Source organism: Neofelis nebulosa, chromosome 12 (assembly GCF_028018385.1).
Source record: "Neofelis nebulosa isolate mNeoNeb1 chromosome 12, mNeoNeb1.pri, whole genome shotgun sequence".
Lineage (NCBI taxonomy): Eukaryota > Metazoa > Chordata > Mammalia > Carnivora > Felidae > Neofelis > Neofelis nebulosa.
This window is the reverse complement of record NC_080793.1, coordinates 39,423,755-39,451,430: the sequence shown is the minus strand read 5'-3', so window position 1 is coordinate 39,451,430 and position 27,676 is coordinate 39,423,755. Positions and strand designations below refer to the sequence as shown.

Below are 27,676 nucleotides of genomic sequence, written 5' to 3'. Positions count from 1 at the left end.
GCCACTTGAGGACTCCAGGCCTGGGATGACAGGAGCCACATTTGCCTGCATTCCCTAGGATTACCCTCCCCCTCCTCAGGCTGCTGGGGAAGAACACTTTGCACCTTCCTAGGCGATTTGTTAGAAACGATACAGAAATGTGACACACAGTTGTACAGGAACCAAACTCAGTTTCCAAGAGAGAAGCAGCATGGTAGGAAGAGGCTCAAATCCCTGCTTTCCCTTCAAAAGGCCACAGACAGGTTTCATAACCTCTGAACCTTGCCGGTGATAGCACAGTGCCTAATACAGAGCAGACCTACAGCATATACATGCTGAATAAATATATGACTAATACATCCAAGCCTCACACTCTAAGACGTAAAGTCACTCTTTTTTTTTTTTTAATTTTTTTTTTTTTAACGTTTATTTATTTTTGAGACAGAGAGACAGAGCATGAACGGGGGAGGGTCAGAGAGAGGGAGACACAGAATCTGAAACAGGCTCCAGGCTCTGAGCTGTGAGCACAGAGCCCGACGCGGGGCTCGAACTCACGGACCGCGAGATCATGACCTGAGCCGAAGTCGGCCGCTTAACCGACTGAGCCACCCAGGAGCCCCAAAGTCACTCTTAATACAACTCAGTAAGAGGCTCAGGAGTCATAAAGATAGACTGTTTGCTGAAGTCAATCAGCTGCGTTCAGCTATACTAGCACACTTAAAATGTGGAGGAACAAAGGGTAGTAAAGTGGTTATAGAAAAAAAATTGATGCTGAGAGACCACACAAAAAGGAAACAATCTATATTCAAAAAAAAGATAGCACGGGCAAAGTTAACAGAGGACAGATTCAGATCCAGAATCTGCAATGTCTGGGACCAGCAATGGATTAATATCCAGGATGCATAACAAACTCTTGCATATCATCAAAATAAAAAATGTTGGGGCACCCGGGTGGCTCAGTCGGTTAAGCATCCGACTTTGCCTCAGGTCATAATCTCACAGTTTGTGGGTTCGGGCCCCTCATCAGGCTCTGTGCTGACAGCCCAGAGCCTGGAGCCTGCTTCAGATTCTGTGTCTCCCTTTCTCTCTGCCCCTCCCCTGCTTGCGTGCTGTCTTCTCTTGCCTTCAAAAATAAATAAACATTAAAAAAAAATAAAAAGGAAAAGAAAGAAAAATGTTCAGAGTCCCACTGGGAGGGGAAAAAAAAGCACAGATAAATGATTATCACAAATAAGCAATTTGCCAAAGAAGAAACCCAATGGCCATCAAGCATATGAAGAAATGCCCATTCTCATTTGTCATCAGAGAAAAGCAAGTTAAAACAACAACTATCCCAGCATGATCAATTCACTCAGCAAAAATTAGGAAGCTGGTTAGTTAATGCCAAGTATTTGTTGGAAGTACAGAGACATTTAAGTTCCTCAGGTGGAAACATAAATGATGGGTAGCCATTCTGGAGTGGTATCTGGCAGTGCCACATCAATACAAATATACACCGACAGGCCCATCAAGGACACATAGAAGGCTGTTCCTTCCAGATGTATTTGTGAAGACAGTGTTGGAGGCAGTGTGGGAGCCTATCATTAAGGGAGAGAGAAAATTGGGATGAACATCGTGGACACGTACACGTAGCAACACGGATGGACCTGAAAAACCTACGGCCCAGTTCTTGGTTTCTAAATGCCATTCTCCACAGAAAAGAAGTAGGGCTTGTTGGAAAAGTAGCTGATTCCACGGCTGAGTCAGGGAACGAACAAGAGCACCCCGGATCATCTTGCTGTGCCTAAAATAAAGTGCTTAAAGAATGATGGGATATGTCAAAAAGACATAGGAACCAGCCTAAAGGGGATCTCACTGACCAAATGTGGGACAATCTGAGCATCAAAATAAATAATGATAGTAAAGGATCATGAGCTATTGAGTAAAGAATCCATAAGTCTGCACCAATTTATGCACTAATAGGGGAGAAGGCAAAGCTCTTCCTTACATGTGGTGTGCAAACTGGCAAACTGGTGCAGCCACTCTGAAAAACAGTATGGAGATTCCTCAGAAAGTTACAAATAGAACTACCTTACAATCCAGCAATGGCACTACTAGGTATTTACCCAAAGGATACAAAAATTTGGGTTGAAGGGCACATGTACCCTGATGTTTATGGCAGCATTATCTACAATAACCAAATTATGGAAATAGCGTAAGTGTTCACCAACTGATGAATGGATAAAGATGTGGGGTGTGTGTGTGTATAAATATATATATGTACATATATGGAATATTATTCAGCCATAAAAAAGAATGAAATCTTGCCATTTGCAACAACATGGATGGAGCTAGAGAGTATCATACTAATTGAAATAAATCAGTCATGAAAAGACAAATATCATATGATTTCACTGATGGAGAGTTTAAGAAACAAAACAAACCAGTTAGGGGGGAAAACGAGAAAGAGGCAAACCAAGAAAGACTTAACTATAGAGAACAAACTGAGGTCACCAGAGGGGAGGCCGGTGGGGGGATGGTGAAATAGGTGATGGCGATTAAGGCGTATATTCGTTGTGATGAGCACTGGGTGTTGTATGGAAGTAGTGAATCACTATACTGTACACCTGAAACAAATATTATACTGCATGTTAAATGGAATTTAAATAAACTTTTTTTACGTTTATTTATTTTAACAGAGAGACAGAGTGAGCAGAGGAGGTGTAAAGAGAGAAGAAGAGAGAGAATCCCAAGCAGGCTCTGTACAGTCAGCGCAGAGCCCGATGTGGGGCTGGAACTCACAAACCGCGAGATCACAACCTGAGCTGAAACCAAGATTCGGACGCTTAACCAACTGAGCCACTCAGGTGCCCCTAAAAAAAAACTTTAAAAAAAATAAAATAAAAATACAGGTACATATACTGTATGATACATATTTATAACATTCTGCTACAGATACAACACTAGTAATGGAGAACAGATCAGTGGCTGCCAGGGGTTAAAGGTGGGTGAATGTGATTACAAGGGGAATTTTGGGTGATAAAACTGTTCTGAATCCTTATCATGGTGGTGGCTACACAAATGTGCACTGTGTTACAATTCATAGAACTGTATACCCAAAAAAGGCCAATTTTACTATATGTTAATCTAAAAAATTCAATACACAAATATGTTCATATAAAAAGCAGCAGCTCCAATTTGGCAAGAGAAAAACAGATACACGTGAAACACATTAAAGTGTTTGCTCAAATGGGGAGGGGGTGGTTGGGAAATGGAAGTGGGAATGAGAATAAAACAGAACAAAGAAAATAAAGCAGTAGAGTCTGGGATGATAATGGGCCATGAAATAAAGTTTGATGGCTGGATGGAAAGAAAGGGAAGAAAGAAGAAAGTACAAAAAGAAACAAATGGGGGAGTGGTGGAGACGGAGCTGGATGTGTCCTTCCAGAGCTGTATGGGGAGAAGAAAGGCCTGACCACTAGACCGGACCCCAGTCCCTGAAAAAGGTCTGCAATTCTGTGGGGATGGATTCATGAGCCATGACAGCAGACACCATCCAACATTAGGGTACAACTCACTTCCCTGCTCTGACTTCTGACTTACCAGCTGCCTGATTTGATTACACTATGGCTTCCCTTGTAGTATTGCCAGCAGCCAGAGAATTCTAAGCCACCTGACAACAGTTCTAATCTTCCCAATAAAGCAGCAATTTAGTATTCCAGCATGAAAATAAGTCTCCTGGGAGTTTTTATTAGTGAGTCAGCAGCCCCTCTCATCAGTTCTGGAGCCCTAACTCAAATTTATAGAACATCCCCAATGCTGATTACAAATACATCTTCTCTCCATCTAGAACCAGACCTTGAACCATGGCGAGCCTGCTGCCCTGTGGGCCATCTGGGCAGTCAGCCAGTCATGCATTCCTGGCAGTACCTTTCTGGTATCAGGATCACTTTAAATGCAGTCAGCTCCAATTTCCTCCTCTGAGGAATGGGGATAATAATGTGCTCTTTTCAGATGGCAAATGAGATAACACATACACAGTTGACTCTTGAACACCAGTTTGAACTGCACAGGTCCACTTATACACAGGTTTTTTTACAGTAACATACTGTAAATGTATTTTCTCTTCCTTATGACCTTCTTAACAATATGATCTTTTTCACTAGCTTACTTTATGGTAAAAAATACACAGTATAATATATAGAACATACAAAACATGTTAATCAATTGTTTACTTTATCGCTAAGGCTTAGGGTCAACAGTAGACTATTAAGAGTTAAGTTTTTGAAGAGTGCGAAGTTATATGTGGATTTTCTACAGCACAGGGGGGTAAGGCCCCCTAACCTCCATGTTGTTCAAAGGACACCTGTATATATTCATCACAATGTTCAGCATTTAGCCCTTTACAGATATTCAGTAAATATTAACTTTGCCTTCTCCCCTGAATCTCAGCAACTTCAAAGCCTACAGGTTATTACAGCCCTACAATCACAAGTGGCTAAAATTTCGCATTTCTGTTCTGATGTACCAGCATCAGTGATAGATTTGGAAGAAGAGGTTAAGACTTCAAAGGGCCTTCTGGGTATGATATAAGGTTTTGAGGGTTTAACAGTGATTCTGTTCATCTTTTACTGTCAGAGACAAGAACTAAAATGCTCAAGAACCAGCTTAGAAGAGACTGCAGAATAAAATTATAATCTTGGGATGAAGACCTTCTTGAGTGCAAAAACAACCTGAAGCCATAAAGGAAACAACAGATTTAAATACACAAAAATTTGAAAGACACCAGAGATAAAGTTAAAAGAGAGACCATGTGGCACAAGAACAGGCACTGAGATCAATGGAACACAATAGAGAACCCAGAAATGGACCCACAAACATACGGCCAACTAATCTTTGACAAAGCAGGAAAGAATATCCAATGGAAAAAAAAAAAAACGTCTCTTCAGCAAGTGGTGCTGGGAAAACTGGACAGCAACATGCAGAAAAATGAACTGGACCACTTTCTTACATCACACACAAAAATAAACTCAAAATGGATGAAAGACCTAAATGTAAGACACGAATTCATCAAAATCCTCGAGGAAAAAGCAGGCAAAAACCTCTTTGACCCTGGCCGCAGCAACTTCTTACTCAGCACATCTCCAGAGGCAAGGGAAGTAAAAGCAAAAATGGACTATTGGGATCTCATCAAAATAAAAAGCTTCTGCACAGCGAAGGAAACAATCAGCAAAACTAAAAGGCAACCAACAGAATGGGAGAAGATATTTGCAAACGACATATCAGATAAAGGGTTAGTATCCAAAATCTATCAAGAACTTCTCAAACTCAACACCCAAAAAACAAATACTCCAGTGAAGAAATGGGCAAAAGACATGAATAGACACTTCTCCAAAGAAGACATCCAGATGGCCAACCAACACATGAAAGTATGCTCCACATCACTCATCATCCGGGAAATACAAATCAAAACCACAATGAGTTACCACCTCACACCTGTCAGAATGGCTAACATTAACAACTCAGGCAACAACAGATAGTGGCGAGGATGCAGAGAAAGAGGATCTCTTTTGCACTGCTGGTGGGAATGCAAGCTGGTGCAGCCACTCTGGAAAACAGTATGGAGGTTCCTCAAAAAATTAAAAATAGAACTACCCTATGACCCAGCAATTGCACTACTAGGTATTTATCCAAGGGACACAGGTATGCTGTTTCAAATGGGCACATGCACCCCGATGTTTATAGCAGCACTATCAACAATAGCCAAAGTACAGAAAAAGAGCCCAAATGTCCATTGATGGATGAATGGATAAAGAAGATGTGGTATATACATACACAATGGAGTATTACTCGGCAATCAAAAAGAATGAAATCTTGCCATTTGCAACTACATGGATGGATCTAGAGGGTATTATGCTAAGCGAAATTAGTCAGAGAAACAAAAATATCATATGACTTCACTCATACGAGGACTTTAAGATACAAAATAGATGAACACAAGGGAAGGGAAGGAAAAATAGTATAAAAACAGGGAGGGAAACAAAACATAAAAGACTCTTAAATATGGAGAACAAACAGAGGGCTACTGGAGGGGCTGTGGGAGGGGGATGGGCTAAATGAGTAAGAGGCATTAAGGAATCTACCCCTGAAATCATTGTTGCACTATATGCTAACTAACTTGGATGTAAATTTTAAAAATTAAATTAAAAAAAAAAGAAAGAAAGGAAATCTGCCTAACAGGCTAGGGAAAGGAAAGGTGGTGGAAACCAAAAACAACACAAAACAAAATCAAAAAAACAAAACAAAAAAAAAAAAAAGAGAGAGAGACTATGTTTGCAAACAATATAAAGGAGCAATATCCATAATATTAAAAGGTCCTACAAACATATTTTTAAAACTAATAGAAAAATGGGTAAAAATATTAACAAGTAATTTACAGAAGAAATACAAATGGCCAAAGAACACATAAGAGTTTGTTCAACATCATCAGTAATCAAAGGAACTAATTAAAACAAGGTATCACTTTTGCCCATCATATTGGCAAATGTAAAAAGATTGTTAACTGGCATAGATGTGGGGAACAGGTGCTTCTCAAACACTGTTGATGAGAACCAATTGGAAGGCAATTTGACACCATCTATGAAAATGTTAAAAGTACATGGCCTTTAGATCATGTACTTTAAATCAATAAATAACCTAGCTTTCCACCTTAAGACACTGGAAAACATCAAACTAAACTTAAAGCAAGCAGAAGGAACAAAATAATAAAGATGAGAGCAGAAATTAATGAACTAGAGAATAGAAAAACAATAGAGAAAATCAGTGAACCAACAGTTGGTTCCTTGAAAAGATCAACAAAAATGACCTCCTTCTGGCTAGAAAAAAGAAAGAAAGAAAGAAAGAAAGAAAGAAAGAAAGAAAGAAAGAAAGAAAGAAAGAAAGAAAGAAAGAAAGAAAGAACTCAAATTACCAAAATCAGCAATAAAAAAGGAAACACCACTACCAACCTTATAGAAACAAAAAGGATTCCAAGGGAGTATTGTGAACAATGGTATGTCAACAAATTAGGTAGCTTAGATGAAGTGGACAAATTCCTGGGAAGGCACAAACTACCAAACCTGACTCAAGAATAAACAGAAAATCTGAATAGACATGTAGCAAGAAATTGAATTAGTAATCAAATAGCATCCCACAAAGAAACACCCAGGCTCAGATGGCCTCACTTGTCAATTCTACCAGATATTTAAAGAAGAATTAATACAAATCCTTCGCAAATCCTCTACAAATTGGAAGAGGAGGGAACACTTCTCTGCTCATTCTATGAGGCAGTACTTCCTTGACACCAAAATCTGACAACGGCATCACAATAAAGAAAACTACAAATCATTTATTTGTTAATTATACTTTAATAAAGCTGGGGGAAAAAAAAATCCCAACAGCTACAGATCAGTATTTCTTACTGTCTCTTTTACAAGACAGGCTATCTACAGCCTCTAAGTTTTTCTAATAACACACCAAGCACAGGTCACTGGGCACCCCAGCCTGAGCCCAGCACCCACCTCCCAACCACAACACATCTCTTCTCACCTCCTGAGACTCTACCAAACACCCAATGCTCCCTCCAGCTCCTCTTCCTGACCATTCAACTATCTGTACTCCATGAAGCTCTCTCCCCAGGACACTGACTGACAATGTCCACTTGGAGAAGGGAAGGCTATGAATCGCCACAGAATCCTGGCATGCCTGACACACAGCAACCCCCACTCCAAGTTCCGCAGTGTGGATTCAACAAGAGGGAGGCTTCCTTGTGGACTGGGGTAGGTCTCCACTAAACCCTGGCTCCAGGCTAAACCCTGTCCCTAAATTATGGTTACAGCCTCACACCTCTCCCTTATCCTCTTAACTCTGCCCCAGGGTAGATGGAAAAAAACAAAAACAAAGACAAAACTGCATTTGGAGGAAATTTTACTCTGCCTCCTACTAGGCTGAGTGTAAGCCTTCTGCACCCAAGAGAATGGGGTTAGGCATTGAACAAAAGACAAGAGTACTGATATCAACACATACCTCATTTCATTCAATCCTCTCATCCACTCTTGGAGGTAGGAATTATTGCCCCATTTTACACAGGAGGAAAGTACTGCTCTGGGTCCCCCAGGAACAACATGCTGGACAGCAGCTCTAGCCTGACTATAAACAGCCCCGGGAAGTACCTTGTTAAATCACAGCTGATCACCATGGAATGTAGCACAATAGGACAAGAGTGGTTACAACATGAGAGGAGGAACAGTCACAAGTTGAATGCACCCCATCTGCTTAATCTATAAACCGCTGATAACTGAAATCACTGGCTCTAAGGTCATTCTACTACTTCTGGAAGTCGGCAGACTCCTGTTTATCTACAAAAGAGGCATGTGCGTGGGAGGGGGAGTGGGGGGGAATAGGAGCAGAACTGGCAATTTATATAGTTATTGATCAATTTATTTTTACCCAATATAATTTAAGTCTTTCTTCCTTTGGGCCTCATTCCTAGATCCCATAAACCATGTCTGTCAGATTGGAGTTGATCCATATGGGTTAAATGGTCAGCTGCCCAGACTAGCCAGTCAGAACCTATCATGGTTTCTGTGGATGGCTGCATGTGGTATTGCCAGACATCAACCCACAAAGTTTTAGGTCAACACCATTTTTAAGCCAAGCTTTTAAAGCCAGAGCCTGTCCCCCACTCTATAGATTTAGCTCCACAGACATAGGAAGAAGGAGTTTCTTACCTTGTGTAAATCGACTCTTTGGCAAAGAAGGTACATGAGGTGCTCAAAGAGCCATCAGTAAGGCCCTTTATGGATACACCTCAACAGGAACTGCTCAGATGCAATGGCTTACAGGAAAAGCCTCATGTCCAGGATGGCCACAGTGCCCTACACAGGCCACTTAAGACAGACAGACAGACACACACACACACACACACACACACACACACACACACACAAGCTGAGAGTATAGATATAAGACTCCAGATAGATCTGACTCTCTCTCGGTATCCATATTCTTTAAAAGCCAATATCCCTAGCCCAGGAATTTGCGATTTAGGGCCTGTGGATTATTCCAACCCTCCTGGAAAGCAAGGTGGCAATGTGAACCAATGTCCTAAAAGTGTCTATGTCCTCTGGCCTAAGAATTCCTAAGAATTTATCCCATGGAGTTAATTCAACTGAAGCAAAGAGCTCAACACAAGCGAAAATATTCAGGATTATCTATGATTTAAAAAAAAAAAAAAAAAAGACTATCTATAATGGAGAAACCTGGAATGTTGAATGCTAAGGGAATATCCATAAGAATTTTAGATAGCAGCTTGAAAAGATAATAAGGATAATTACGAATAACCTAACAGTTTAAGATAGCATTGAATGAAATGAGCAGAACGCAGAACAGTTTTATACTACCATTACAACAGAGTTAAGTATGTATGTATTTAAGTGTCCAACTTCAGCTCAGGTCATGATCTCAGGGTTAGTGAGTATGAGCCCTGCGTTGGGCTCTGTGCTAACAGTGTGGAATATGCTTTGGATTATTTGTCTCCCTTTCTTTCTGCCCCTCTCCTCCTTGTGCACACATGCGCTCTCTCTCAAAAGTAAAATAAAAACATAATAAACAAACAAATAAAAAGCAATGGCAGGTTTTGTTACAGTGGTAGACACATGTTTGATTACAATGGTAGTTAGGTAGAATTATAGTTTGTTGGTTTTTTTAGGTTTATTTATTTTGAGAGAGAGTGTGAGCGCATGTGAGCAGGGGAGGGGACAGAAAGAGAATCCTAAGCAGGCCCTGCACTGTCACCACAGAACCAGATATGGTGCTCAAACTCACAAACCATGAGATCATGACCTGAGCTGAAATCAAGAGTTGGACACTTAACTGAGACACCCAGGCACCCTGAATTATAGTTTTTTAAACATTTGATGTGGTGATATATTTTCAACTAAAAAAATTTTTTTTTAAAAAAGGAAGAAATCCTACAAAGCAAAAACCAAAATCTTCAGAAATAACTGTTAGTGCTATCAATAATAAATAACACAGGGGCGCCTGGGTGGCGCAGTCGGTTGGGCGTCCGACTTCAGCCAGGTCACGATCTCGTGGTCTGTGAGTTCGAGCCCCGCGTCAGGCTCTGGGCTGATGGCTCAGAACCTGGAGCCTGTTTCTGATTCTGTGTCTCCCTCTCTCTCTGCCCCTCCCCCGTTCATGCTCTGTCTCTCTCTGTCCCAAAAATAAAAAAAATTAAAAAATTAAAAAAAAATAATAATAATAAATAACACACTCAGAGCTTACTCAGTGTTAGGCACTGTTTTAGGTCCTTTTATGCCTCCTACCTGAACTTCCCAACATCCATGAGGTAGACACTATTATCACCCCCATTTTATAGGCAAGAACACAGAGGCACAGAAAGGGCAATAAAAGCTTTCCCATATCACACAGCTAGCCAGAGTGATGGAAAGAAACATTCTCCATGCCACTTCAAAGGTCATTCATCTGCTAAAATGTTTGTGCCTGCTTCGAGACGACAAAATCCGCAGCAGAAGTCTCACCCCAAGAGCCTGAAACGGGCAGTAGGTAGTGAGCTTCACAGGTTATTTCAGAGGCTTTTCATGTTGCAAATATGACCAGGATTTCCCGCCATACCAACCTAGACTTCAGAAGGAAGAGCACTGAAGACCAAATGTCCAGCCCACTCAAACTTCAGAAAGGGAAAGAGGGACCGACAGAGTTGGGACTTGCCCAAGATGATGTAATGACTTAGGAGAAGAACCAGAACTCGAAATTCTCATGCCAGTGGTCTTTGAGGCTTTGCCCCTCTCCCCTGCAGACCACGACCTCCTCTTTCTGTATCTCTCTCTCCCTTTACCTTCTTTCCTTTGGTCCCCTCGGTCTAGCTATCCTCAGCTTTCCCTTGTCCAGTATGGTCCCTACTATACTAGCTTCTCTGTCTTTCATTATCTTCCATTCACTCTGCCTCCACTTCTCTCCCGCCCTGCAGGTGACTGTATGCAGCAGCTGGCATTTCAGCTACAGTGTTCTTCCCATGTGGCCTAACAGCAGCCAGAGGAAATTACAGGCCACATTCAGCAGTAGACCCCTGCCCTTCCCAAAGAGGGAGACTGTTCAAACACATTGGGAGAGACAGAGATGCTAAAGATCAGTGTTGGAAGAGAGGCCCCTCATTTTGACTCTGGACCTAGCCCAGATCACCCATCTGGTTCCCTGCACCTCCTTGGTGCCCTGAGGGCCCTCATGCTTCCTCTGTCTGACTACACAGTTTTTCCCAGGTCTGTCCACCACGGAGTAAGGACCAGCCTTTGTTTATGTCTGTCTCCCATGCCTAACGTAATGTAGTTACCAATAAAGGCTCGCTGCATGAGCAAACCAGTCTTCATTTACTCTCTTTCTTAGGGCCCTTCCTGACTTGACATGAATACCCAGGTCTACCCATTCTCAGCCAGGCAGGCTTCCTTTAGTGCTCATCTGAATGCCAGAAGCCACCTAACACCTCAACACCAAGTCACCAAGCTCCTATAATGCAAATACCAGTTTCCCAGTGTCCACCCTCCACTTGGGGAGGCCTTTCCTGTTTTTTCAAGCGGGCAGTGGTGGTGTCCTGAAACAACCAACACCACTCTGCCGTTTCAGGATGTCAAAGGCAAAAGGATATTATGCAAAACAGAAAGAAATGTTTAAAGAAAATTTTAAAAGCACTTTTAGAATGTACCCTGTCAGGGGTTCAGGCAATTATTGCACCCCCCCCCCCCCCCGCCAGGGACCCTCCCCACAACCTCCAGACCCATGTGGTGGGGCAGGAAGGAACCTGACCTCATACCATACTGGTCATGCTGGTTGGACATGACCCCGCCTCTTCCCTCAGCACAGCCTCCCCCTGAATCCCCAGGCTCTGTGCCAAATAACCCCTGGCAGATTCCCAAATCCAAAGTGTCCCTCGGAAGAGGAGAATGTAGATGCAGTGAGGGCAATCAAAGTGGAATAACTTCAAAGTGGAATGACACCTTGGGAAGAGACTGGCATACTGGCCTGAGACTGGATTGCTGAAACCACCTGAACAAGTTCCAACTGAGCGCCAGGCTTTACTGGTCTCTGAAGCTTCTCTCAAAAGCAATTCCTGGAAACTTGCAGGTTCTCACTTTGTGGTCCCTCCCCAGATCTCAGAACTGCCTGGAGGTGGGAGAGCTGTGTTGTTTGTTTCAGAGTTCGATTTGCTGGCTTGTTCCCACAAGCTCTGTGGAAACAGTCACAAGTCAGTCATGTCAACTGCACTGGGTTAGCTAGCTGGTGTTTCCACGGCCTCAGTGCCACAGTCCACATAAGCCTAGCCCAGGGACCTGGCTGCTAAGGAGACAAATGGAGAAGTTACTGAGAAAGCAGACTCCTGGGGCATCACCCCCACCGCTTCTGTTGACAACAGATTTCTGCTCAGTCTGATCCCAAGAGTCTGTCCTGCAGCTTGGCCCTTTGCCCCTGCCCCAGGCACTTCCTGCACCTAGTTTCCTTTTTAATCAGAATTCTAGACACATCCCTCATTCAGCAATAAATGATATTCCTCTGCCAGCGCTAAGCAAACCTGTAATTCTCAATGGGTCTATCTTTTTTAGTAAGAATGGTTTTAAAACATAGCCCTTCTCAGAAAGCATTCACCCTTTTTTCCCCCCTTTTTGGAAAACCCTACTATTGAAAAAATCCAAAAAGTGTAGTGCTTTATGTCCAAGCCTCAGAGGGCCACCAAGAAAAACAAAAACTACATGTGTGTGTTCAACAACTAAATGATGAAAGAAAGTTATAGCATATTCAGCTGACAGAATGACACAGCTTTTGTGGTTTTTAAAGTTGTAGGACTGAGCTCGTAAGAAAGAATCTTAAGTGACAAATGCTGGACACCAGGCTATCTATATCTAAACATACCAATCTGTGTGTTCATCTGTAAAGACAGTAACTATATTCTTATCATATGTATGAGAAAAAAGACTAACAGAAGATGTGCCTACATGTCTCCTCTAGGTAATAGGAATACAAGTGTGCTTTTCTCCCTCTTTTAACTTTTCAAGTTATTTTCAATAAGCCTGCATTACTTTTTGCAAAGAAGATGAAGAGATCGTGCGCTCCTCAAAAAAATACAGAGAAAAGCAAAGACCCACAGCCCTAGACTGCTGTGTTCCAGGGAGGCGAATCCTTCCCTCTCTCTGGGCTTTGCGAGGGGCTTTAGAGAGTGGCAGGGGGAAAGGGAAGCAGCTACAGAACACACCCAGACCAGACATTAAAATCACTGCCAAAGAATTTAGCAACAGCCAATTATGTATCTCCTGGCCTTCATTTGTGTAGGGAAGGGGCGGGCTGAGGCCAGGCTGGAAAGTGGAACCTGAAACACTGAGCGTGTGACTCAGCCCTTCTGCCTTCTAAGGACGAATCCCTTTAGGCCACGTCCACCCAGAACCAGCTCCCAACCACACCCTGACCCCTGATCCTAAGCCACCATGACCTTCGAACCTGGAGGTTCTGACCTTTACAACAGGATCTGCAATCTCTCCCTGAGCTTGTGACCTGTGTAGGCCCAGTTAAACACAGAGACCCCCCATAACTGGGGCCTTTACAATCACGGCCACAGTCCGGCTCCCAGGAACCCTCACAATCCCATGCCTTGTCAAATCCCCCGGGAGTCAGGGTCTGGCTGGCTGACCTCACTGGCCAGACCACCCTGGGCAGTGCCAGAGCCAAGTGTAAAATGGCCACAGTGCCAGGCCTCAAGGGATTTAAACCACAAAGGCAGACCACTTGTCCTCAAACAAATGGATTGCCCTTAAATGGATGAGAATAACTGGAATCTCCAGGTAGATATGGATTCAAGCAGAATTCCAGTCTCTGCTTCTTGTCGGGAGCAGGGAGGGAACACTGAATAGTGAAGACGGCACAGGAGGCACTGGGTCTACGAGCAGGGGAGAAATCACCAGGTTTGAGTTGGCCACAGGACAACTGGGCCCCTTTCATACACACCCAGAGCCCAGTTAAGCCCAAAGGGGATGAGCCTCCCAGACCTGCCCCCAAAGCCTGGAAGATCCCCAGGGTGAAGTCTATGGAAAGGCGGGGACTGCCTGAGCATGAACTGTCCCATTGTTCCCAACCCATAAATTAGTCTAGTCCCAGCCTAGAAATCCCTATCCTGCTGCTACCCAAAGACCATATGGTTGCTGTTGTATCATTACAGTCATTATAAAGCAGCAAGGCACAGATTACTCAGCCAAGCTAATTTGAGGCTACAGAAATTAGAGGAACTTTTCAACACAATCAAAACCAGGACTGAAGAACTCTGATATCAACTCTGGGTTTCTGAATAAGAGAAAGAAAGAAGGAAGGAAGGAAGAAAAGGAGGGATGGATAGGAGAGAGAGAGAGAGAGACTATAACACACACACACACACACACACACACACAAATTTAGTTTCTCTAAATGACATCAGCAAAATTTAATTATGCCTCCTCTGCTTGGACTATGAGTTCCTAAAGAAGAGGCATTTTGTCATCTTCCTCTTTGCGGCACTAGTACCCAGCAAAGATCAGGCACATTGTTGGAAGTGAATAAAGTTACCAGATGCTTTAGCCATTGAGGACGTCCATGCAAGCTACTACATAAGACCTTTCAGGTGGACACGGACATACCTAGAGAGAGAGGGTCCTCCCAAATTCCAGATGTTAGCCTGCTCTGAGCCCCTGCACTAGGTGTCTATAGGGCAATAACCTCAAGGAAGAGCACTATGCTGGGAAGCAGAATACCTGAGTTCCAGCCCCAGCTGGCCACTCCTGGCTGTGTGGCCTGAGACGACACCCTTGCCCTCTAGCACAATGAGGGATGGGGCCAGAGAACTAGACAGTCCCATCCTGGGATGCTGTAGGTCCAAGATGCTCTGGTTGAAATCCAATCCCACATTTGGCTCTTGCTCCCCATGCCCCAAGGAACTTCCATGCTTGCTCAGAGTCTGGGACAGATTGCCACAGTCAGGAATCACTTCAGCCACCATCAGGCTGAATGGAAGAAAGTGAGCCCAATAGTCATAGAGGGCATTTCATAATCTCGGACTGTCAGACAAGAAGGTGTATCTGTCAATTTGTCAGTAAATTATTTTCCCCAGGAAAAACAACAGGAAAAAACTGTTTTAAAGTACTAGTTACCTAATCTGACAAAGCTTAAAGATCTAGACACAGGAGAGGCTCCCCATGCCTCCCCCAACCCTGAGGATGAGGCTCCAAGACTCATCACCAAAGGGGAGAGAGAGCCCTTTCCCAAGCCAAGGCCAGAACAGATGTCTTCAAAGTACATTCTGTCCTGGGCAGCCTGCTCATGTCCACATGTGTGCATATGGGAGGAGGACAGCACGCTGGTGGAAAAACACCTGAGAGCTGAGAGCCCAGCAGAGACTCAGAAAGTGCTTTGTCTTCCCAAGGGTGCAAGCCATGGCAGCGGCTTGGCTGACAGCCCCCACAAAAGCTGGGGAAACTGGTTCATGGATAAGTGTTCTCCCAGGGCCCTGGCTATCTACAGTAGCTGTTTGTTGGCCCAGGGGCCCACAACTCTCTGGTGCCCACCTCTAGATCAGAGTCCTCGTCTGAACAAATGAAGAGAATTTCTTCACAGCACAAAGGGCAGGGGAAGTCTCTGGGTTTAAGCAGTCCTTTACTCACCCCCCACACCCCATACACCCTTGACAAGACTGTACCAGATGTACCAGGCTCCAACTGAGCCCCCAGGTTAGCCTGGCCTTCTCTAACCAGTCCAACCTAAAGTATTGCCCACTCCCACCCAGCCCCTCTCTGGGCTGACAGTGCCAGTGCCAGTGCCAGTGCCAGTAAAAGTCAAGTCACACTGAGCTGCCACCAAATCTGAGCAGAGATGAATATCCCAGGAAAAGGAAAAGGCAAGACCACTCCTCTTCCCAGGTTGACTACATCTCAGGCAAACACCCAGGCAGCCAGGAAAGGGCACCACATGACCGTGTTCAGTGGATTAGATGCTGCTCAGCCAGAGGGCCAAGAGGACGGTGCCTGCAGTTCTGAACTGTCTGAGAGAACTCCCTGGGGAACTTGTAAGAGTCCTCAGGAAAGGCCTACCTCCCCCCTGCAGTCCCTACTCTTGAAGGCCTCACACTAGCCCATGGGGGACCCTGAAGTAGGGCTTACAATGGCTCTAAACTCTACAATCTGCCTTATGTCACACAGATAGTGTAGACAGGATTCAAACCCAAGTCTCTCTGAAGTCTTTCTCAAGGCTCTGACAACCCACGACAGATCAAACAGTCACTCATCAAGCCCAGTCTGATGCCTGGCTCCTCCGGGAAAGAGCATGCCCATTACCCTCCATGTTCCAGACAGGAGCTTATCATAGCGTATGGCCCAGACCCCTGGACAACAGAAAGTAAAGCCAAGTCATGGAAAGAAACTGCAAGTAGTGAAAAGGCCGCAGTTCTAAACCCCACGGATGCTTTCTCCCATCAACCTCAAAACCACCCACAAGGGCTTTGGTTGACACCTGCCCAGATGAACAGATGGGCTCAACTCCCCTGACCCACACACTCTGAGAGACCTTCAGCTTCCTCAAGGCCCCCTCCCAGCCAGGAGCCCTCACTCCAAGAGCTGCACCCAACCACTCAAACCAGGGCTCAATTAAAATGAAGAAAAACCCTCTGTCTTCACTTTGTGGGACCTCCGTAGCAGCTGCCCAAACATCATAGTCCCATGTATGTCACACTAAGGCAGCCAAGCTAGAGAAGGCCCAGGGCCTCTCTCCTCACCCTCCAAATGTTATCTCTCAGGAAGTCCCTTCAAACCACCAATTCAAAGTTCAGCTCAGAAATACCAGTAACTGGTCACCAATCACTAGCAACACCATTAGAAAACAAAACAAAGCAGAGATACAGCACCACGGGCTCTCCAGCTTCATCAAGAAGACCTTATACCTCAAACACCAATCTAATGAACATTGGAGTACTTTAATTTGCTAGTTTCTTTTTTTCTGAATAAATGTCTAGGCAAACAATTAAAACCAAAAAAGACAAAACCTGGCCTCTCTGGGTTCTGAGGATTTCTTCTCTCTCCTCCCCCTTCTCTCTGCTGTTCAGAGCCTTCTATCTCCACGGGAGTCTGAGAAAATGGAACTTCAAGTCCCAAGTCCTATTTGCGTGTACTTAATGTACGCAATCTCATTTATGTTCTAAAAATAACCCTGTGAGTTAATCACCAACAACCTCATTTTACATATAAGAAAGAGATTCTGAGAAACTCTCTAAGATACGTGAGGCCACTTAGCAGTGGGGCAAATATTCAACTTTATTTTATAGAACTAGTCTCCTTCCCAGAAGGAAGTCCAATTGAGTCCAAAGGGACTCAATTTTCTGTTTACAAAAAAAAAAAAAAAAAATCCCCTTACTTCCACAATTCATGTCTGACCAATTCCAAGAGCTTCCCCCCAAACTTGATACGAAAATACTGAAGTCATTATTGGAGAAATTGAGCAAGAACATGTAGGAGGCCTTCTCTGCCAGGGCTTTGCGGGAAGGTGACAGAGTTCCTTTTGGCAGGATGCCTGCCCTGCTGCCAGGGCCCCTCAGTCAGAGCAACAAATAAACCCTGGCATTAAGAATGAGCAGCCACCTGTATGATAATCTTGGGAACAACCTGTGGCTGCCTTGGGCCTGACTGCCTGTGGATTACAGACCAAGGAAAGGTTCCCCCCCACCCCCCACTGCCTCCAACAGGCACGGGCTCAGACTCCTCCTGATGTGAGGAATGCAAACCCACCCACTCAAACTCCCAGTATATGCTGAAACACAGGCTGGTGGCCACATTTCCAATTATCTGGGCAAGATACCTGAGACTCTGAGCTGCTTCCTGGAAGGGACAATTCAGTGTGAACTGGTTTATAGTTTAGCCCTCCAGCCCCTATGGTACACACACTGTACTCCTACAAACACCCTCAGCCCTTGACAGTGCTAGTTCACTTAGGTTTTGGGAACCTACAGGGGCAGGAAGCAGGGTAGGAAGGCCCCAGGGCAGGGATCTACACAAAGGAGGAACTTAACATAATAGCAACAATTTACTAAGGGTTTACCTTCATTAATGTAAACCCTTGTTTATATTGTCTCATGTAGCCTTCCAAAACAAACCTGACTTAGGTACCATTTATCTTCCCCATTTAACAGACCAGAAACCAGAGGTTAAAGAGCAAGTCACTTGTCCAAATGCTCAGGAAAAGTTAACCCACACTCAGAGGAGAGTATTTCTATGGGAAGACAACGTATGTGAGCTGGATGTGAACTGGGAGGGCAACTTCCTTCCCCACTGGAGGCCTCAACATCAGTTTCCTAAACTGGAGTGGGTTACTCTGAGCTGCCTCTTGGTCCTTACCAGACTTGGCAGGGCGAAGGCTGCTCCATGCCCGAAGCAAACTCAAACTCCAAAACTTATTGAGGCACGGGCCAGAGCAGGGAAGTCTCCAAGGCCTTCTCTGCTTCTGGGAACAGAGGGGCCTGCAGCTTCCTTGTACCACCCCCGCCCCAGCCTTCCACGTAAACCCAAAAAAATCTCGCCTCCCACCCTCTCCCTACATCCAGCCCGGAACCTCTGTTTGGGACTAGGGACTCCGACCCGGAACTGGGGGCCTGAATATCCTGGAAGAGGGCATGGGCGAACGTCCAGGGGACCCTGTCGGGGAAATTCGGGAAAGTCCCCGAGTCCTTACCGAGCAGCGGGGACTCCTCAGGGCATGCGAGCAGCGACAGCACTGTGGTAGAGGGCACTGGGGCCGAAGTCAAGTTGCTTGCGGGGCGGGGGCCGGGGTGAGAGTTCGCGTTTGGGCTGGAGTCGCGACCCGAGCGCAGCTCGGAGGAAGCGTCCAAAAGCGGCAGCGGCGGGGCCCCTCGGGGTCGGAGCTCCGCGGAAGGCTGCTCGATGGCGGCGGCGCCGTTTGAGCCGCCCTGCAGCGGTGTAGGGACTCCCACCAGCTGAGGCAGGCGGTTCAAGTCGCGGCCGGCCAGGTAGTAGACGAGGGTGACGCCAAGATGCAGCGCGCAGACCGCCACGAGCAGGCGGCAGGCCCGCTGCAGGGACGCGCCCGGCATCGCCGCGCTGCCGCCCAGGAGCGGCTCCCTAAACCTCATCTTCCCGCCGCCGCTTTAAGAGGCGGGTGGGCTACCGCGGGGGGGAGGGGGGCGGCCCGCCCGCGGGCCGCCGGCCAGGCGCTGCCCGACCACGGCTCTTGGGGGAGGGGCTGGAGGGGAGGCAGGGGAGCGCGGCTCCGGGTGGCAGGCGGCAGAACGCCGAGACTCCGACCAGCGCTGCCGCCCAGCGACTAGAAGTGCGCCCGAGGCGCGGGCGGGGGCGGGGGCGGGGGCGGGGGCGGGGCCGGCGGTTGGAGCGGGGTTTTCGGGACTGGAACGGGGGGGCGGGGCCTCTGGGGCGGAGCCGCGGTGCGCGGGCGGGGACTCTGGAGGCGGGGCGCTGCAGGGGGCGGGGCCGTCTCCAAGCGCGGCTGGCTGCCCCGGGGCGCGGCGCTGAGCGGTTGGGTTCCCACACCGCCCTCCTCCCGAGCCCTTGCCCTGTGGCTTCGGTTGCTACCCAGCCGCGCCGCCGCCTCCTCCTCCTCCTGGCTGCCCTCCAGAGGCGCCACCACTTCCTCCGGTGCTGAAGGACTGGGGTACGGGCCTGGGCCTACACGCGGTGGCGCAGAGAGACGCTGGTTGCTGATTTGATGGGTGGGGGGACGCGGCGGCGTTCCGGCCCGGGGCTCGGTAGGCCTGGTGGGTTCGGAAGAGGGACGGAAAAGAGTTGTCCAAGAAACGGGCTTCGACGCCGGGCGGGAGGTGGAACAGCTGAGGAGGGATTCTCTGGGACGTTCGGTACCCCTCCCTTGGCGGGGCTAGGCCCCTCTACCAATGTAAGGGCCCAGCAAGGAGTCGCGGCTCACCCTCGCCCCGTGGAGGAGACAGTGCACAAGTCTCCGCTTGTCTGGCTAACTCACCTGCAGCCCAGCCTAGGGCAGAGGCCCACCCAGCGTGGTTTTGGGTGTGTGGAGTGCCTCCTCTACGTGCATCCTGCCCCGAGAGGATGTGTGCTTTGAGTAGGAGAGTGGCAAGAAGCCTCAGTAACTCCCATGCTGGCAAACAGATCAGCCAGCTTTGTTTATATAGTCTGTGTGAACCCAGACACAATCCCATGAAGTAGGAATTGCCCCCATTTTACAGATAAAGAGTTAAAGGCTTGGATGTGAGGGCTATCTGGCTGCGACATCTGTCACCCCATTGATCGCCAGGGTTGATTCGGCTGATCTGGCTGGCTAGGAGGGTGTCCCCTTCCTCCCTCTCTGCTCCAGGTGCATCCCTCCGGAAGCTGTGGTCTTGGTCGAAAAGGACAACCTTCCCACTACCTTCCCGGATAGAGGATCGGCCTTCCATCAAGGGTATAGGAGTAGCTGCGCTCCTCTCCAAACAAGCTCTGGAGGTCCATTTGTAGGAGAATGTAGGGTGGTCAAGCTTCCAAAACTCCAGATACATTCAAATGAGGCACAGCACGTGGCAGTCTGTCTTTATTTAAAAAAAAAAAAAAAAAAAAAATTGCTCAGGATTAGGCCTTGGCTCAGAGAAAAAAAAAAAGTTAAAGGCTCAAGAAGGCTAAAAACTTGCTTAAGGGGACGTCCGGGTGGGTCAGTCGGTTAAGCATCTGACTTGATTTCAGCTCAGATCATGATCCCATGGTTTGTGAGATCCAACCCTGCTTCCTGGCTCTGCTGACAGCACAAAGCCTACTTGGGATTCTCTCTCTGGCCCTCCCCTGTGTGCATTCTCTCTCTCAAAATAAATAAACTTAAAAAAAACTTGCCTAAGATCCCACAGCTGGTGAGGGACAGAGTCAGAATTCTGTCTTCAAAACCTTTATACACCACACATTTAACCCTTGTTGATTTGCAGGTAAGGGCTGGAGGCTATCGGGGTGATAGGCCTAGGCACTGAAGTTGTGTGGTTTAAATTTGACTCAGAGGCCACTCCTCAGGCACACCTGATGCCTGAGTGAGCAGGGACAACTGACCCCTGAGAAAGACCCATGAGAGTGCTATTATTTATGTGGATGGAGAGGGTGACAGCTCTGGCAGCCAACTCTAAAGTGGAGGGAATGATAGCAAGAGCTAGCATAGATTGAGAGTCTACTATATGCCAGTCAAACACAAGCCTAACTGCTTTATATGCATTGTCTCAATCCTAACAACACTTTGAAGTAGGTACTTGTTCCTGTCTCCATTTCACAGCTGAGAAAACTGAGGCTCAGGAGTTCACTCTTGGTTGTGATTATACAGGATACTTTCTTCACTTGCCTTTCTGGACACCAGGCTTTCCTGATCTTCCTCACTTCACTGGTCACTTCTCTGTCTCCCTTGTGGGCTTCTCCTCCTCTTCCCCCATTGTTGAAGGCCCCAGGCCACTGTCTATGATGCTCTTTTCTGTCAGTACTGAATCCCTAGGAGTGATTTATAACATCTGTATGCTAATAACCACAAAATTTCTGTCTTCCCGAGCTGTTGAAAGCCTCAGAACATGGCACATGATACTCTTTTCTGTCTACACACTCCCTAGGAGTAATTTATAATAATTGTTTGCTGATGGCTACAACATTTCTATCTCCAGCCTAGATCTTCAGACTGATTTTCAAGTGCCTCAAACCAGTATCTCAAACTCAATACATCCTGCCCTCAATAACCTACTCCTTATACTCCACTCTCATTCTTATCTACCTCAGGGAATGGCACCATTGCTCATCCAGTTCCTCAAGCCCAAAACCTAAAAGGTATCCTTGATGTGCCTCTCTTATGCTCAAACGCCATTTCCAATCCCTTGGCAAGTTTTGTCAGTGCTACCTTTAAATCATCAGAATTAACCACTTATTAATTCTGTTGCAACTATCTTGGACCAAGCCACCATCATGTTGGCCTGGGTTATATGGTAGCCTCCTAATTGGTCACCCTGCTTTCACCTTCTCCGTGCCCCCCTCCACAGTCTGTTCTCCAAACAGCATTTAGGAAGATCTTTGTAAGCATCAATCAGGTCATGCCATTTTTCAGAATGAAATCCAAATATGTAGGAGCCCTATCTAATTGGTTCCTAGCTCTCCTCCCCACCCACATCTATCACTCCCTACCTGCTCTACCTGCTTTAGCCACAATAACCTAATTGCTGTTCTCTTATTTTGCTTATTTCTTCCTGCCTCAGGGCCTTTATACTTTCTATTCACTTAGTCTTAAATAGTCTTCCCCCATATTTCATTCAGATTTCTCAAATGTCACCTTAAGAAAGAGGTCTTTTTAGACTACCCTATAATAGTTCCAAATATTCTTATCCTGCATGATTTTTTTCAGAGCATGTATCACTACCCAGCACTATATATGTATTTATTGTTGTCTGTCTCCCTTATTAGACGATGGGCTCCATGAATGCAGGAACTTTCATTTGCTACTGTATCCTCAGCTCCTGGAACTGAACTGGCACTTAGCTGACACTTAGTAAATATTTGTTAACATACCTAATAAATGAGGGGTACCTAAGTGGCTCAGTCAGTTAAGCATCCGACTCTTGATTTCAGCTCAGGTCATGATCTCACGGTTCATGAGTTCAAACCCTGTGTCGGGCTCCACGCTGACAGCGCAGAGCCTGCTTGGGATTGTCTGTCTCCCTGTCTCTCTGCCCCTCCCCGGCGTGTGCACGCGTGCTCTCTCTCTCTCGCTCTCTCTCTCTCAAAAATAATTAATTTAAAAAAACTGTTAAATGAATGCTTATGATCATCTTGATTATGTGGGAAGGGGAGAAGAACTATTGTTAAGTTATTTTATTTGTTTGTTTGTTTGTTGCTAAATTATTTGAAACACGTAAGTTAAGAGCTGTTCACCAGGGAGCTGCTGAAGGTGAAGCTGACCCCAACAGCCTATGCCTAGAGGAAAATGCCTGACCAATGAGTGAGGAGGGTTATAACAGACCCCATCTGAAAAATGAGAAGGGAAAATGAAGATATGTCTTCCTTGTGTCCAGATGATGGGCAGGAGACAGGACTGAGGGGAGGTTAGGGGGTCACAGAACTATCCCAGGACCTTCTCTGTGGCCAGGAAGCAAGGAAACTGCTAACTGTCTATTCCTTGGGAGCATGCAGAGCCCACAAGCTTCCCACCATCTTTATCAGCATCCCCACCCCCATCTAGAGGTGCCTAGAATTGGTAAATGTTTTGCTTCAGAAAGGTCCAGAGACCAGAAACCTTCAGAACAATATTGTCTGGCTTTCCAAACATGAACTGGTATTGCAGACAGACCCAAGACAACTTTCTCCAGCCCTTTCCACTTTCACCTTTGTCAGGTTGAAAACTAATCCCATCAGAGGAGATACCAGAAGAGGAAGTTGCAGTGCTGACTGGCCAAAAACTGGAATCTGGGTTTTGTAGTTTGCCTGTTGGATGTTGATCTGCCCAGAATTACCACCTCCCCACTTCTCCCCGCAGGCTGCCTTCACCTGGTTAGTGGCATTTCCTGTACCCTTTCACAGCACCCTTATCTCCACCTGTCAGTTTACATTTCTCTTTTACCTTAGTAGATCAGAAGGACATAGAATAGTGCCTGGCACACAGTAGACAGTTGTTTCAGTTATCTAGATCTGCATAAGATATTGCCCCAAAACTTAGTGTCTTCAAACTAACCATTTCTGTCTCACAGTTGTTCTGCTTCACATGGTGTCATCTGGGGCACTGGCAGAGTCAAAAGTCCCCAAATTATTTCACTCACACTGGCAGTTTGTGTAGGCTAGAGGCTGACTGAGAATGATCGTGGGTCAGGGGCCTTGGCTCTTCTCCATTTGGACCTCTCCATAAAGGCCTCTCACATGGCTGCTCGGGTTTCCTCACAAAGTGAAAGGTACATTCTAAGAAGGAGCATTTCAAGACAAGGTAAGAAGATGTAGACCCCTTAAGGCCCAGCCTTAAGCATCACTTCTGTGGATATTTTATGTAAAACAACTTACTGAGCAGTCCAGATTGAAGGGGAGTAGATGTCTCCTCTTCTGGGTGGGTGGACAAGTAAAGAATCGGCAGCCATCTTTTTTTTTTTTTTTTTTAATGTTTTATTTATTTTTGAGAAAGAGAGAGATACAGAGCTCGAGCAGGGGAGGGGCAGAGAGTGGGAGACACAGAATCCGAAGCAGGCTCCAGGCTCTGAACTGTCAACACAAAGCCCAATGTAGGGCTCAAACTCACGGACGACGAGACCATGACCGGAGCCAAAGCCAGACGCTTAACCCAATTAGGCACCCCGGCAGCTACCTATTTTTTAACCCACTGTAGTTTTCCCAGTGGCCACAAATTATTTAGGAAAAATTTGAGCATGAAAATAAATATTGATAGAAACAGTTCACAGCCAATTGAACAAAATAAGAAACCATGTGTTCATACTGAATAAATAAAGAAATGAACATTTGATGAGTAACAAGATATTTACATAATTTCAAAGTACCTCCTCCACAATATGCTTACAATTTCAATGGAAAACATTAGAAAAATCCAAATTTTAAAACATTCTTGAAAATAACGATCTTGACCTCTTAAAAAAATGTCAAGTTCATGATAGTAAATGAAAAACTGGGGAACTTTTCCCCCACTGAAGGAGACTAAAGAGACATGATGACCAAATGCAACACTGTGATTCTGAAGTGGATCCTTCTGCTATAAAATATTTTGGGGATGACCAGTGAAACTTGAATGCAGACTAAGGATAAGGATAGTATTGTATCGATGTTAATTTCCTAATTTTGATGGTTGCATTGTGGTTATGTTCGAAATATGCATATAATATTTATGGGGTGGGGTGCCTGGGTGGCTAAATCCGTTAAGCGTCTGACTTTGGCTCAGGTCATGATCATAGTTCATGAGTTTGAGCCATACACTGGGCTCTCTGCTGTCAGCTCAGAGCCCACTTTGGATCCTCTGGCTCCCTCTCTCCCTCCTCTTTCTCTGTCTCGCACTCTCTCTCTCTCTCTCAAAAATAAATAAACATTAAAAAAAATTATAAAAACGAAAGAGAGAAAGGAAATAGGGGCACCTGGATGGCTCATCAGTTAAATGTCCAACTCTTAATTTTTTTTCCAACTCTTAATTTCAGCTCAAGTTATGATCTCACGATTTGTAAAATAGAGCCCTGTGTCAGCCTCTACAGGTTCTGCGGGCTCAGTGTGGAGTCTGCTTGGGATTCTCTCTCTCCCTCTCTCTCTGCCCCTCCCCCACTTGTTCTCTCTCTCTCTCTCTCTCTCTCTCTCTCTCCCCCCCCCCCAAATAAATAAATAAACATAAGAAACAAAGAAACAAAGGAAGGAAGGAAGGAAGGAAGGAGGAAGGAAGGAAGGAAGGAAGGAAGGAAGGAAGGAAGGAAGGAAGGAAGGAAGGAAGGAAGAATAGGCATTGGTCCTTAGGAAATCTGAGATCCAATCATGCATGTCACCAATTCCCCCTTCTCCAGAGTCAGGGAATGTGATACCTATCATTTCCACTGTTCTTCATACTTTGTGGTTGATTTCCTTCCCTGTCCTGATCATTTTTTGACCAGGTCCAGTCTGCCTATTTCCTTCATAAAAGACTAGCGCTCAGGACTGGTTGTGGCATTCTAGCTGGGGTCCAAGTGACAGAAGAGAGAAGGATAATCAGTTGCCTTCATAGTTCCAAGTATCAGATTTTCATCGATGCCTTCTAACACAACATTCACTTTTTGATGTCCATGTTAAACTAAGAGACAGGGCTGAAGACAGAATCCTAGAAGACTGGAAACACCCTACAAGTTGACTTGGATCCTTTAAATACAGTCACTGTGCCAACCAGGGTTTTTGACTGCAAAACAGTAATTACACCACTGCTCTGCCATGGCCACCGCTGCCAGCAAATACTCAGCACCACCACTTCAAGACTGCTCAAGCTGCTGCTGCTATTGCCATGAACACTTCCCACACTATCCTTGCCTCTTAGCATCATCCCCTAAGAAGTCAAAGTCCTTGGTCCAATTCACACACTTGAGTCCTAGCTGCCAGGAAGTGAAAAGGAGAATCTTCTTTCTGCTTCCATGGTGGAAGCCAGGGAACTACAACCCTCCAATATTATATTATTATTAGAAAATTATTCCAGGGCGCCTGGGTGGCTCAGTCAGTTAAGCATCTGGCTTCGGCTCAGGTCATGGTATATGGTATATGGGTTCAAGCCCAGCATCGGGCTCTCTGCTATCAGCCAAGAGCCCACTTGGGATCCTCTGTCTCCCTCTCTTTCTCTGCCCTCTCCCATTTGTGCATGCTCGCGCTCTCTCTCCCTCTCTCAGCAATAAGTAAACATTTTAAAAAATATTAAAAAAAGAAAATTATTCCAAAATAAGGGATTGTACGCTGAGTGGACAAATAAAATGACAAAGATTCACTCCAGTCATTCAGCAGGTTACTCTTCCTCTTGATGGTACTATCACTCAACCATTTTTCTCATTTTACCTACAAGAATATCATGGCAGAGATTGTTAAAGTCCCTGCTGAAGATCCGATTTGCCAACAGACAATCAGTTACAGCTCTGTGATCTATCAGTTCAGGGACCCGTCATAAAAGGAAATTTGATTGTCCTTGCCTTGACTTGTTCTGGGAGATCTCTACTTCCCTTATATCTTTAAAAACCAATTTTGGGGGCGCCTGGGTGGCTCAGTTGGTTAAGCATCCAACTTCAGCTCAGGTCATGATCTCATGGTTTGTGAGTTCCAGCCCCGCGTCGGGCTCTGTGCTGACAGCTCAGAGCCTATAGCCTGCTTCGGATTCTGTGTCTTCTCTCACTGCCCCTCCCCCACTTGTGCTCTGTTTCTGTCTCTCAAAAATAAATGTAAAAAAAATTTTTTTAATTAAAAAAATCAATTTTGGGGTAAAAGTATAGTTTGCAGAATCAACTTGTTCTCTTTGTAATGGACAGGTGTTAATTTTGTTTACTCTTTATTCATTCATCCTTATGGTAAGAGGAGGTCCATTCTTACTGTGTGGTTGGGGTAGCCTAACCTCAAAACTCAGATACCATATAATTAATTGGGATAGGGCTCCTCGGTGGACTCATATTGGCCAATCAGAGCACTGTTTACCTCTGGCCACAGTAATTGGCTCAACAATTGACACATGATCCAAGGAGGCCAAGAAGCAAAGAACCCATCTTCCCTCAGGACTTCTAATTGAGAAATATGGAGAAACACTGAGAAAAAAATCTCTTCCGTTCCTCTGGGGTGACCAGCTTGGAGTTGCCAAGGGTATTATATTAGTTTTCTAAGATTCTATAACAAATTGCCAAACGTTCAGTGGCTTAAAACCAAAGAGCTTCATTCTCTCACAGCTATGGAAGCTAGAAATCTGAAATTAGGAGGCTAGTAGAGCCATCCTCCTTCTGAAATCTCTAGGAAAGAATCTTTCCTTGCCTCTTCTTGCTCCCGGTGGCTCCCAGCAACCACAGTGTTCATTGGCTTTTAGCTGCATCACTCCAATCTGCCTCCATGTTCACATGGCCTTCTCTGTGTGTATGTTTCTCTCCTGTCAGTGTGTCCTCTCCTCTTCTTACTAGGACACCAATCACTGGAAATAGGGCCCACTCTAATCCAGTATG

The 27,676-nt window shown here is 45.6% G+C and overlaps 1 protein-coding gene and 1 long non-coding RNA gene across 5 annotated transcripts in view; both read right to left on the bottom strand.

The window, feature by feature from the left end:
* The window catches only part of B4GALT1 (beta-1,4-galactosyltransferase 1), a 56,864-nt gene extending 37,468 nt beyond the window's left edge, over window positions 1–19,396 (bottom strand). Inside the window, exon 1 of one of the 3 annotated variants that reach the window (XM_058695123.1) lies at window positions 18,739–19,396. In XM_058695123.1, coding sequence (XP_058551106.1) covers window positions 18,739–19,156 — 418 coding nt within the window. In that variant the 5' untranslated portion in view covers window positions 19,157–19,396. The remainder of the gene's footprint in view (window positions 1–18,738) is intronic. The other 2 variants (XM_058695122.1, XM_058695121.1) reach the window with 2 other exon arrangements.
* A 235-nt stretch (window positions 19,397–19,631) lies between these two features.
* LOC131491778 (uncharacterized) overlaps window positions 19,632–27,676 on the bottom strand; it is a 50,621-nt gene continuing 42,576 nt past the window's right edge. For both annotated transcript variants that reach the window (XR_009251636.1, XR_009251635.1), the window contains 2 exons: window positions 20,422–20,578; window positions 19,632–19,792 (listed from right to left, as the gene is read on the bottom strand). This is a non-coding gene — a long non-coding RNA (uncharacterized LOC131491778). The remainder of the gene's footprint in view (window positions 19,793–20,421; window positions 20,579–27,676) is intronic.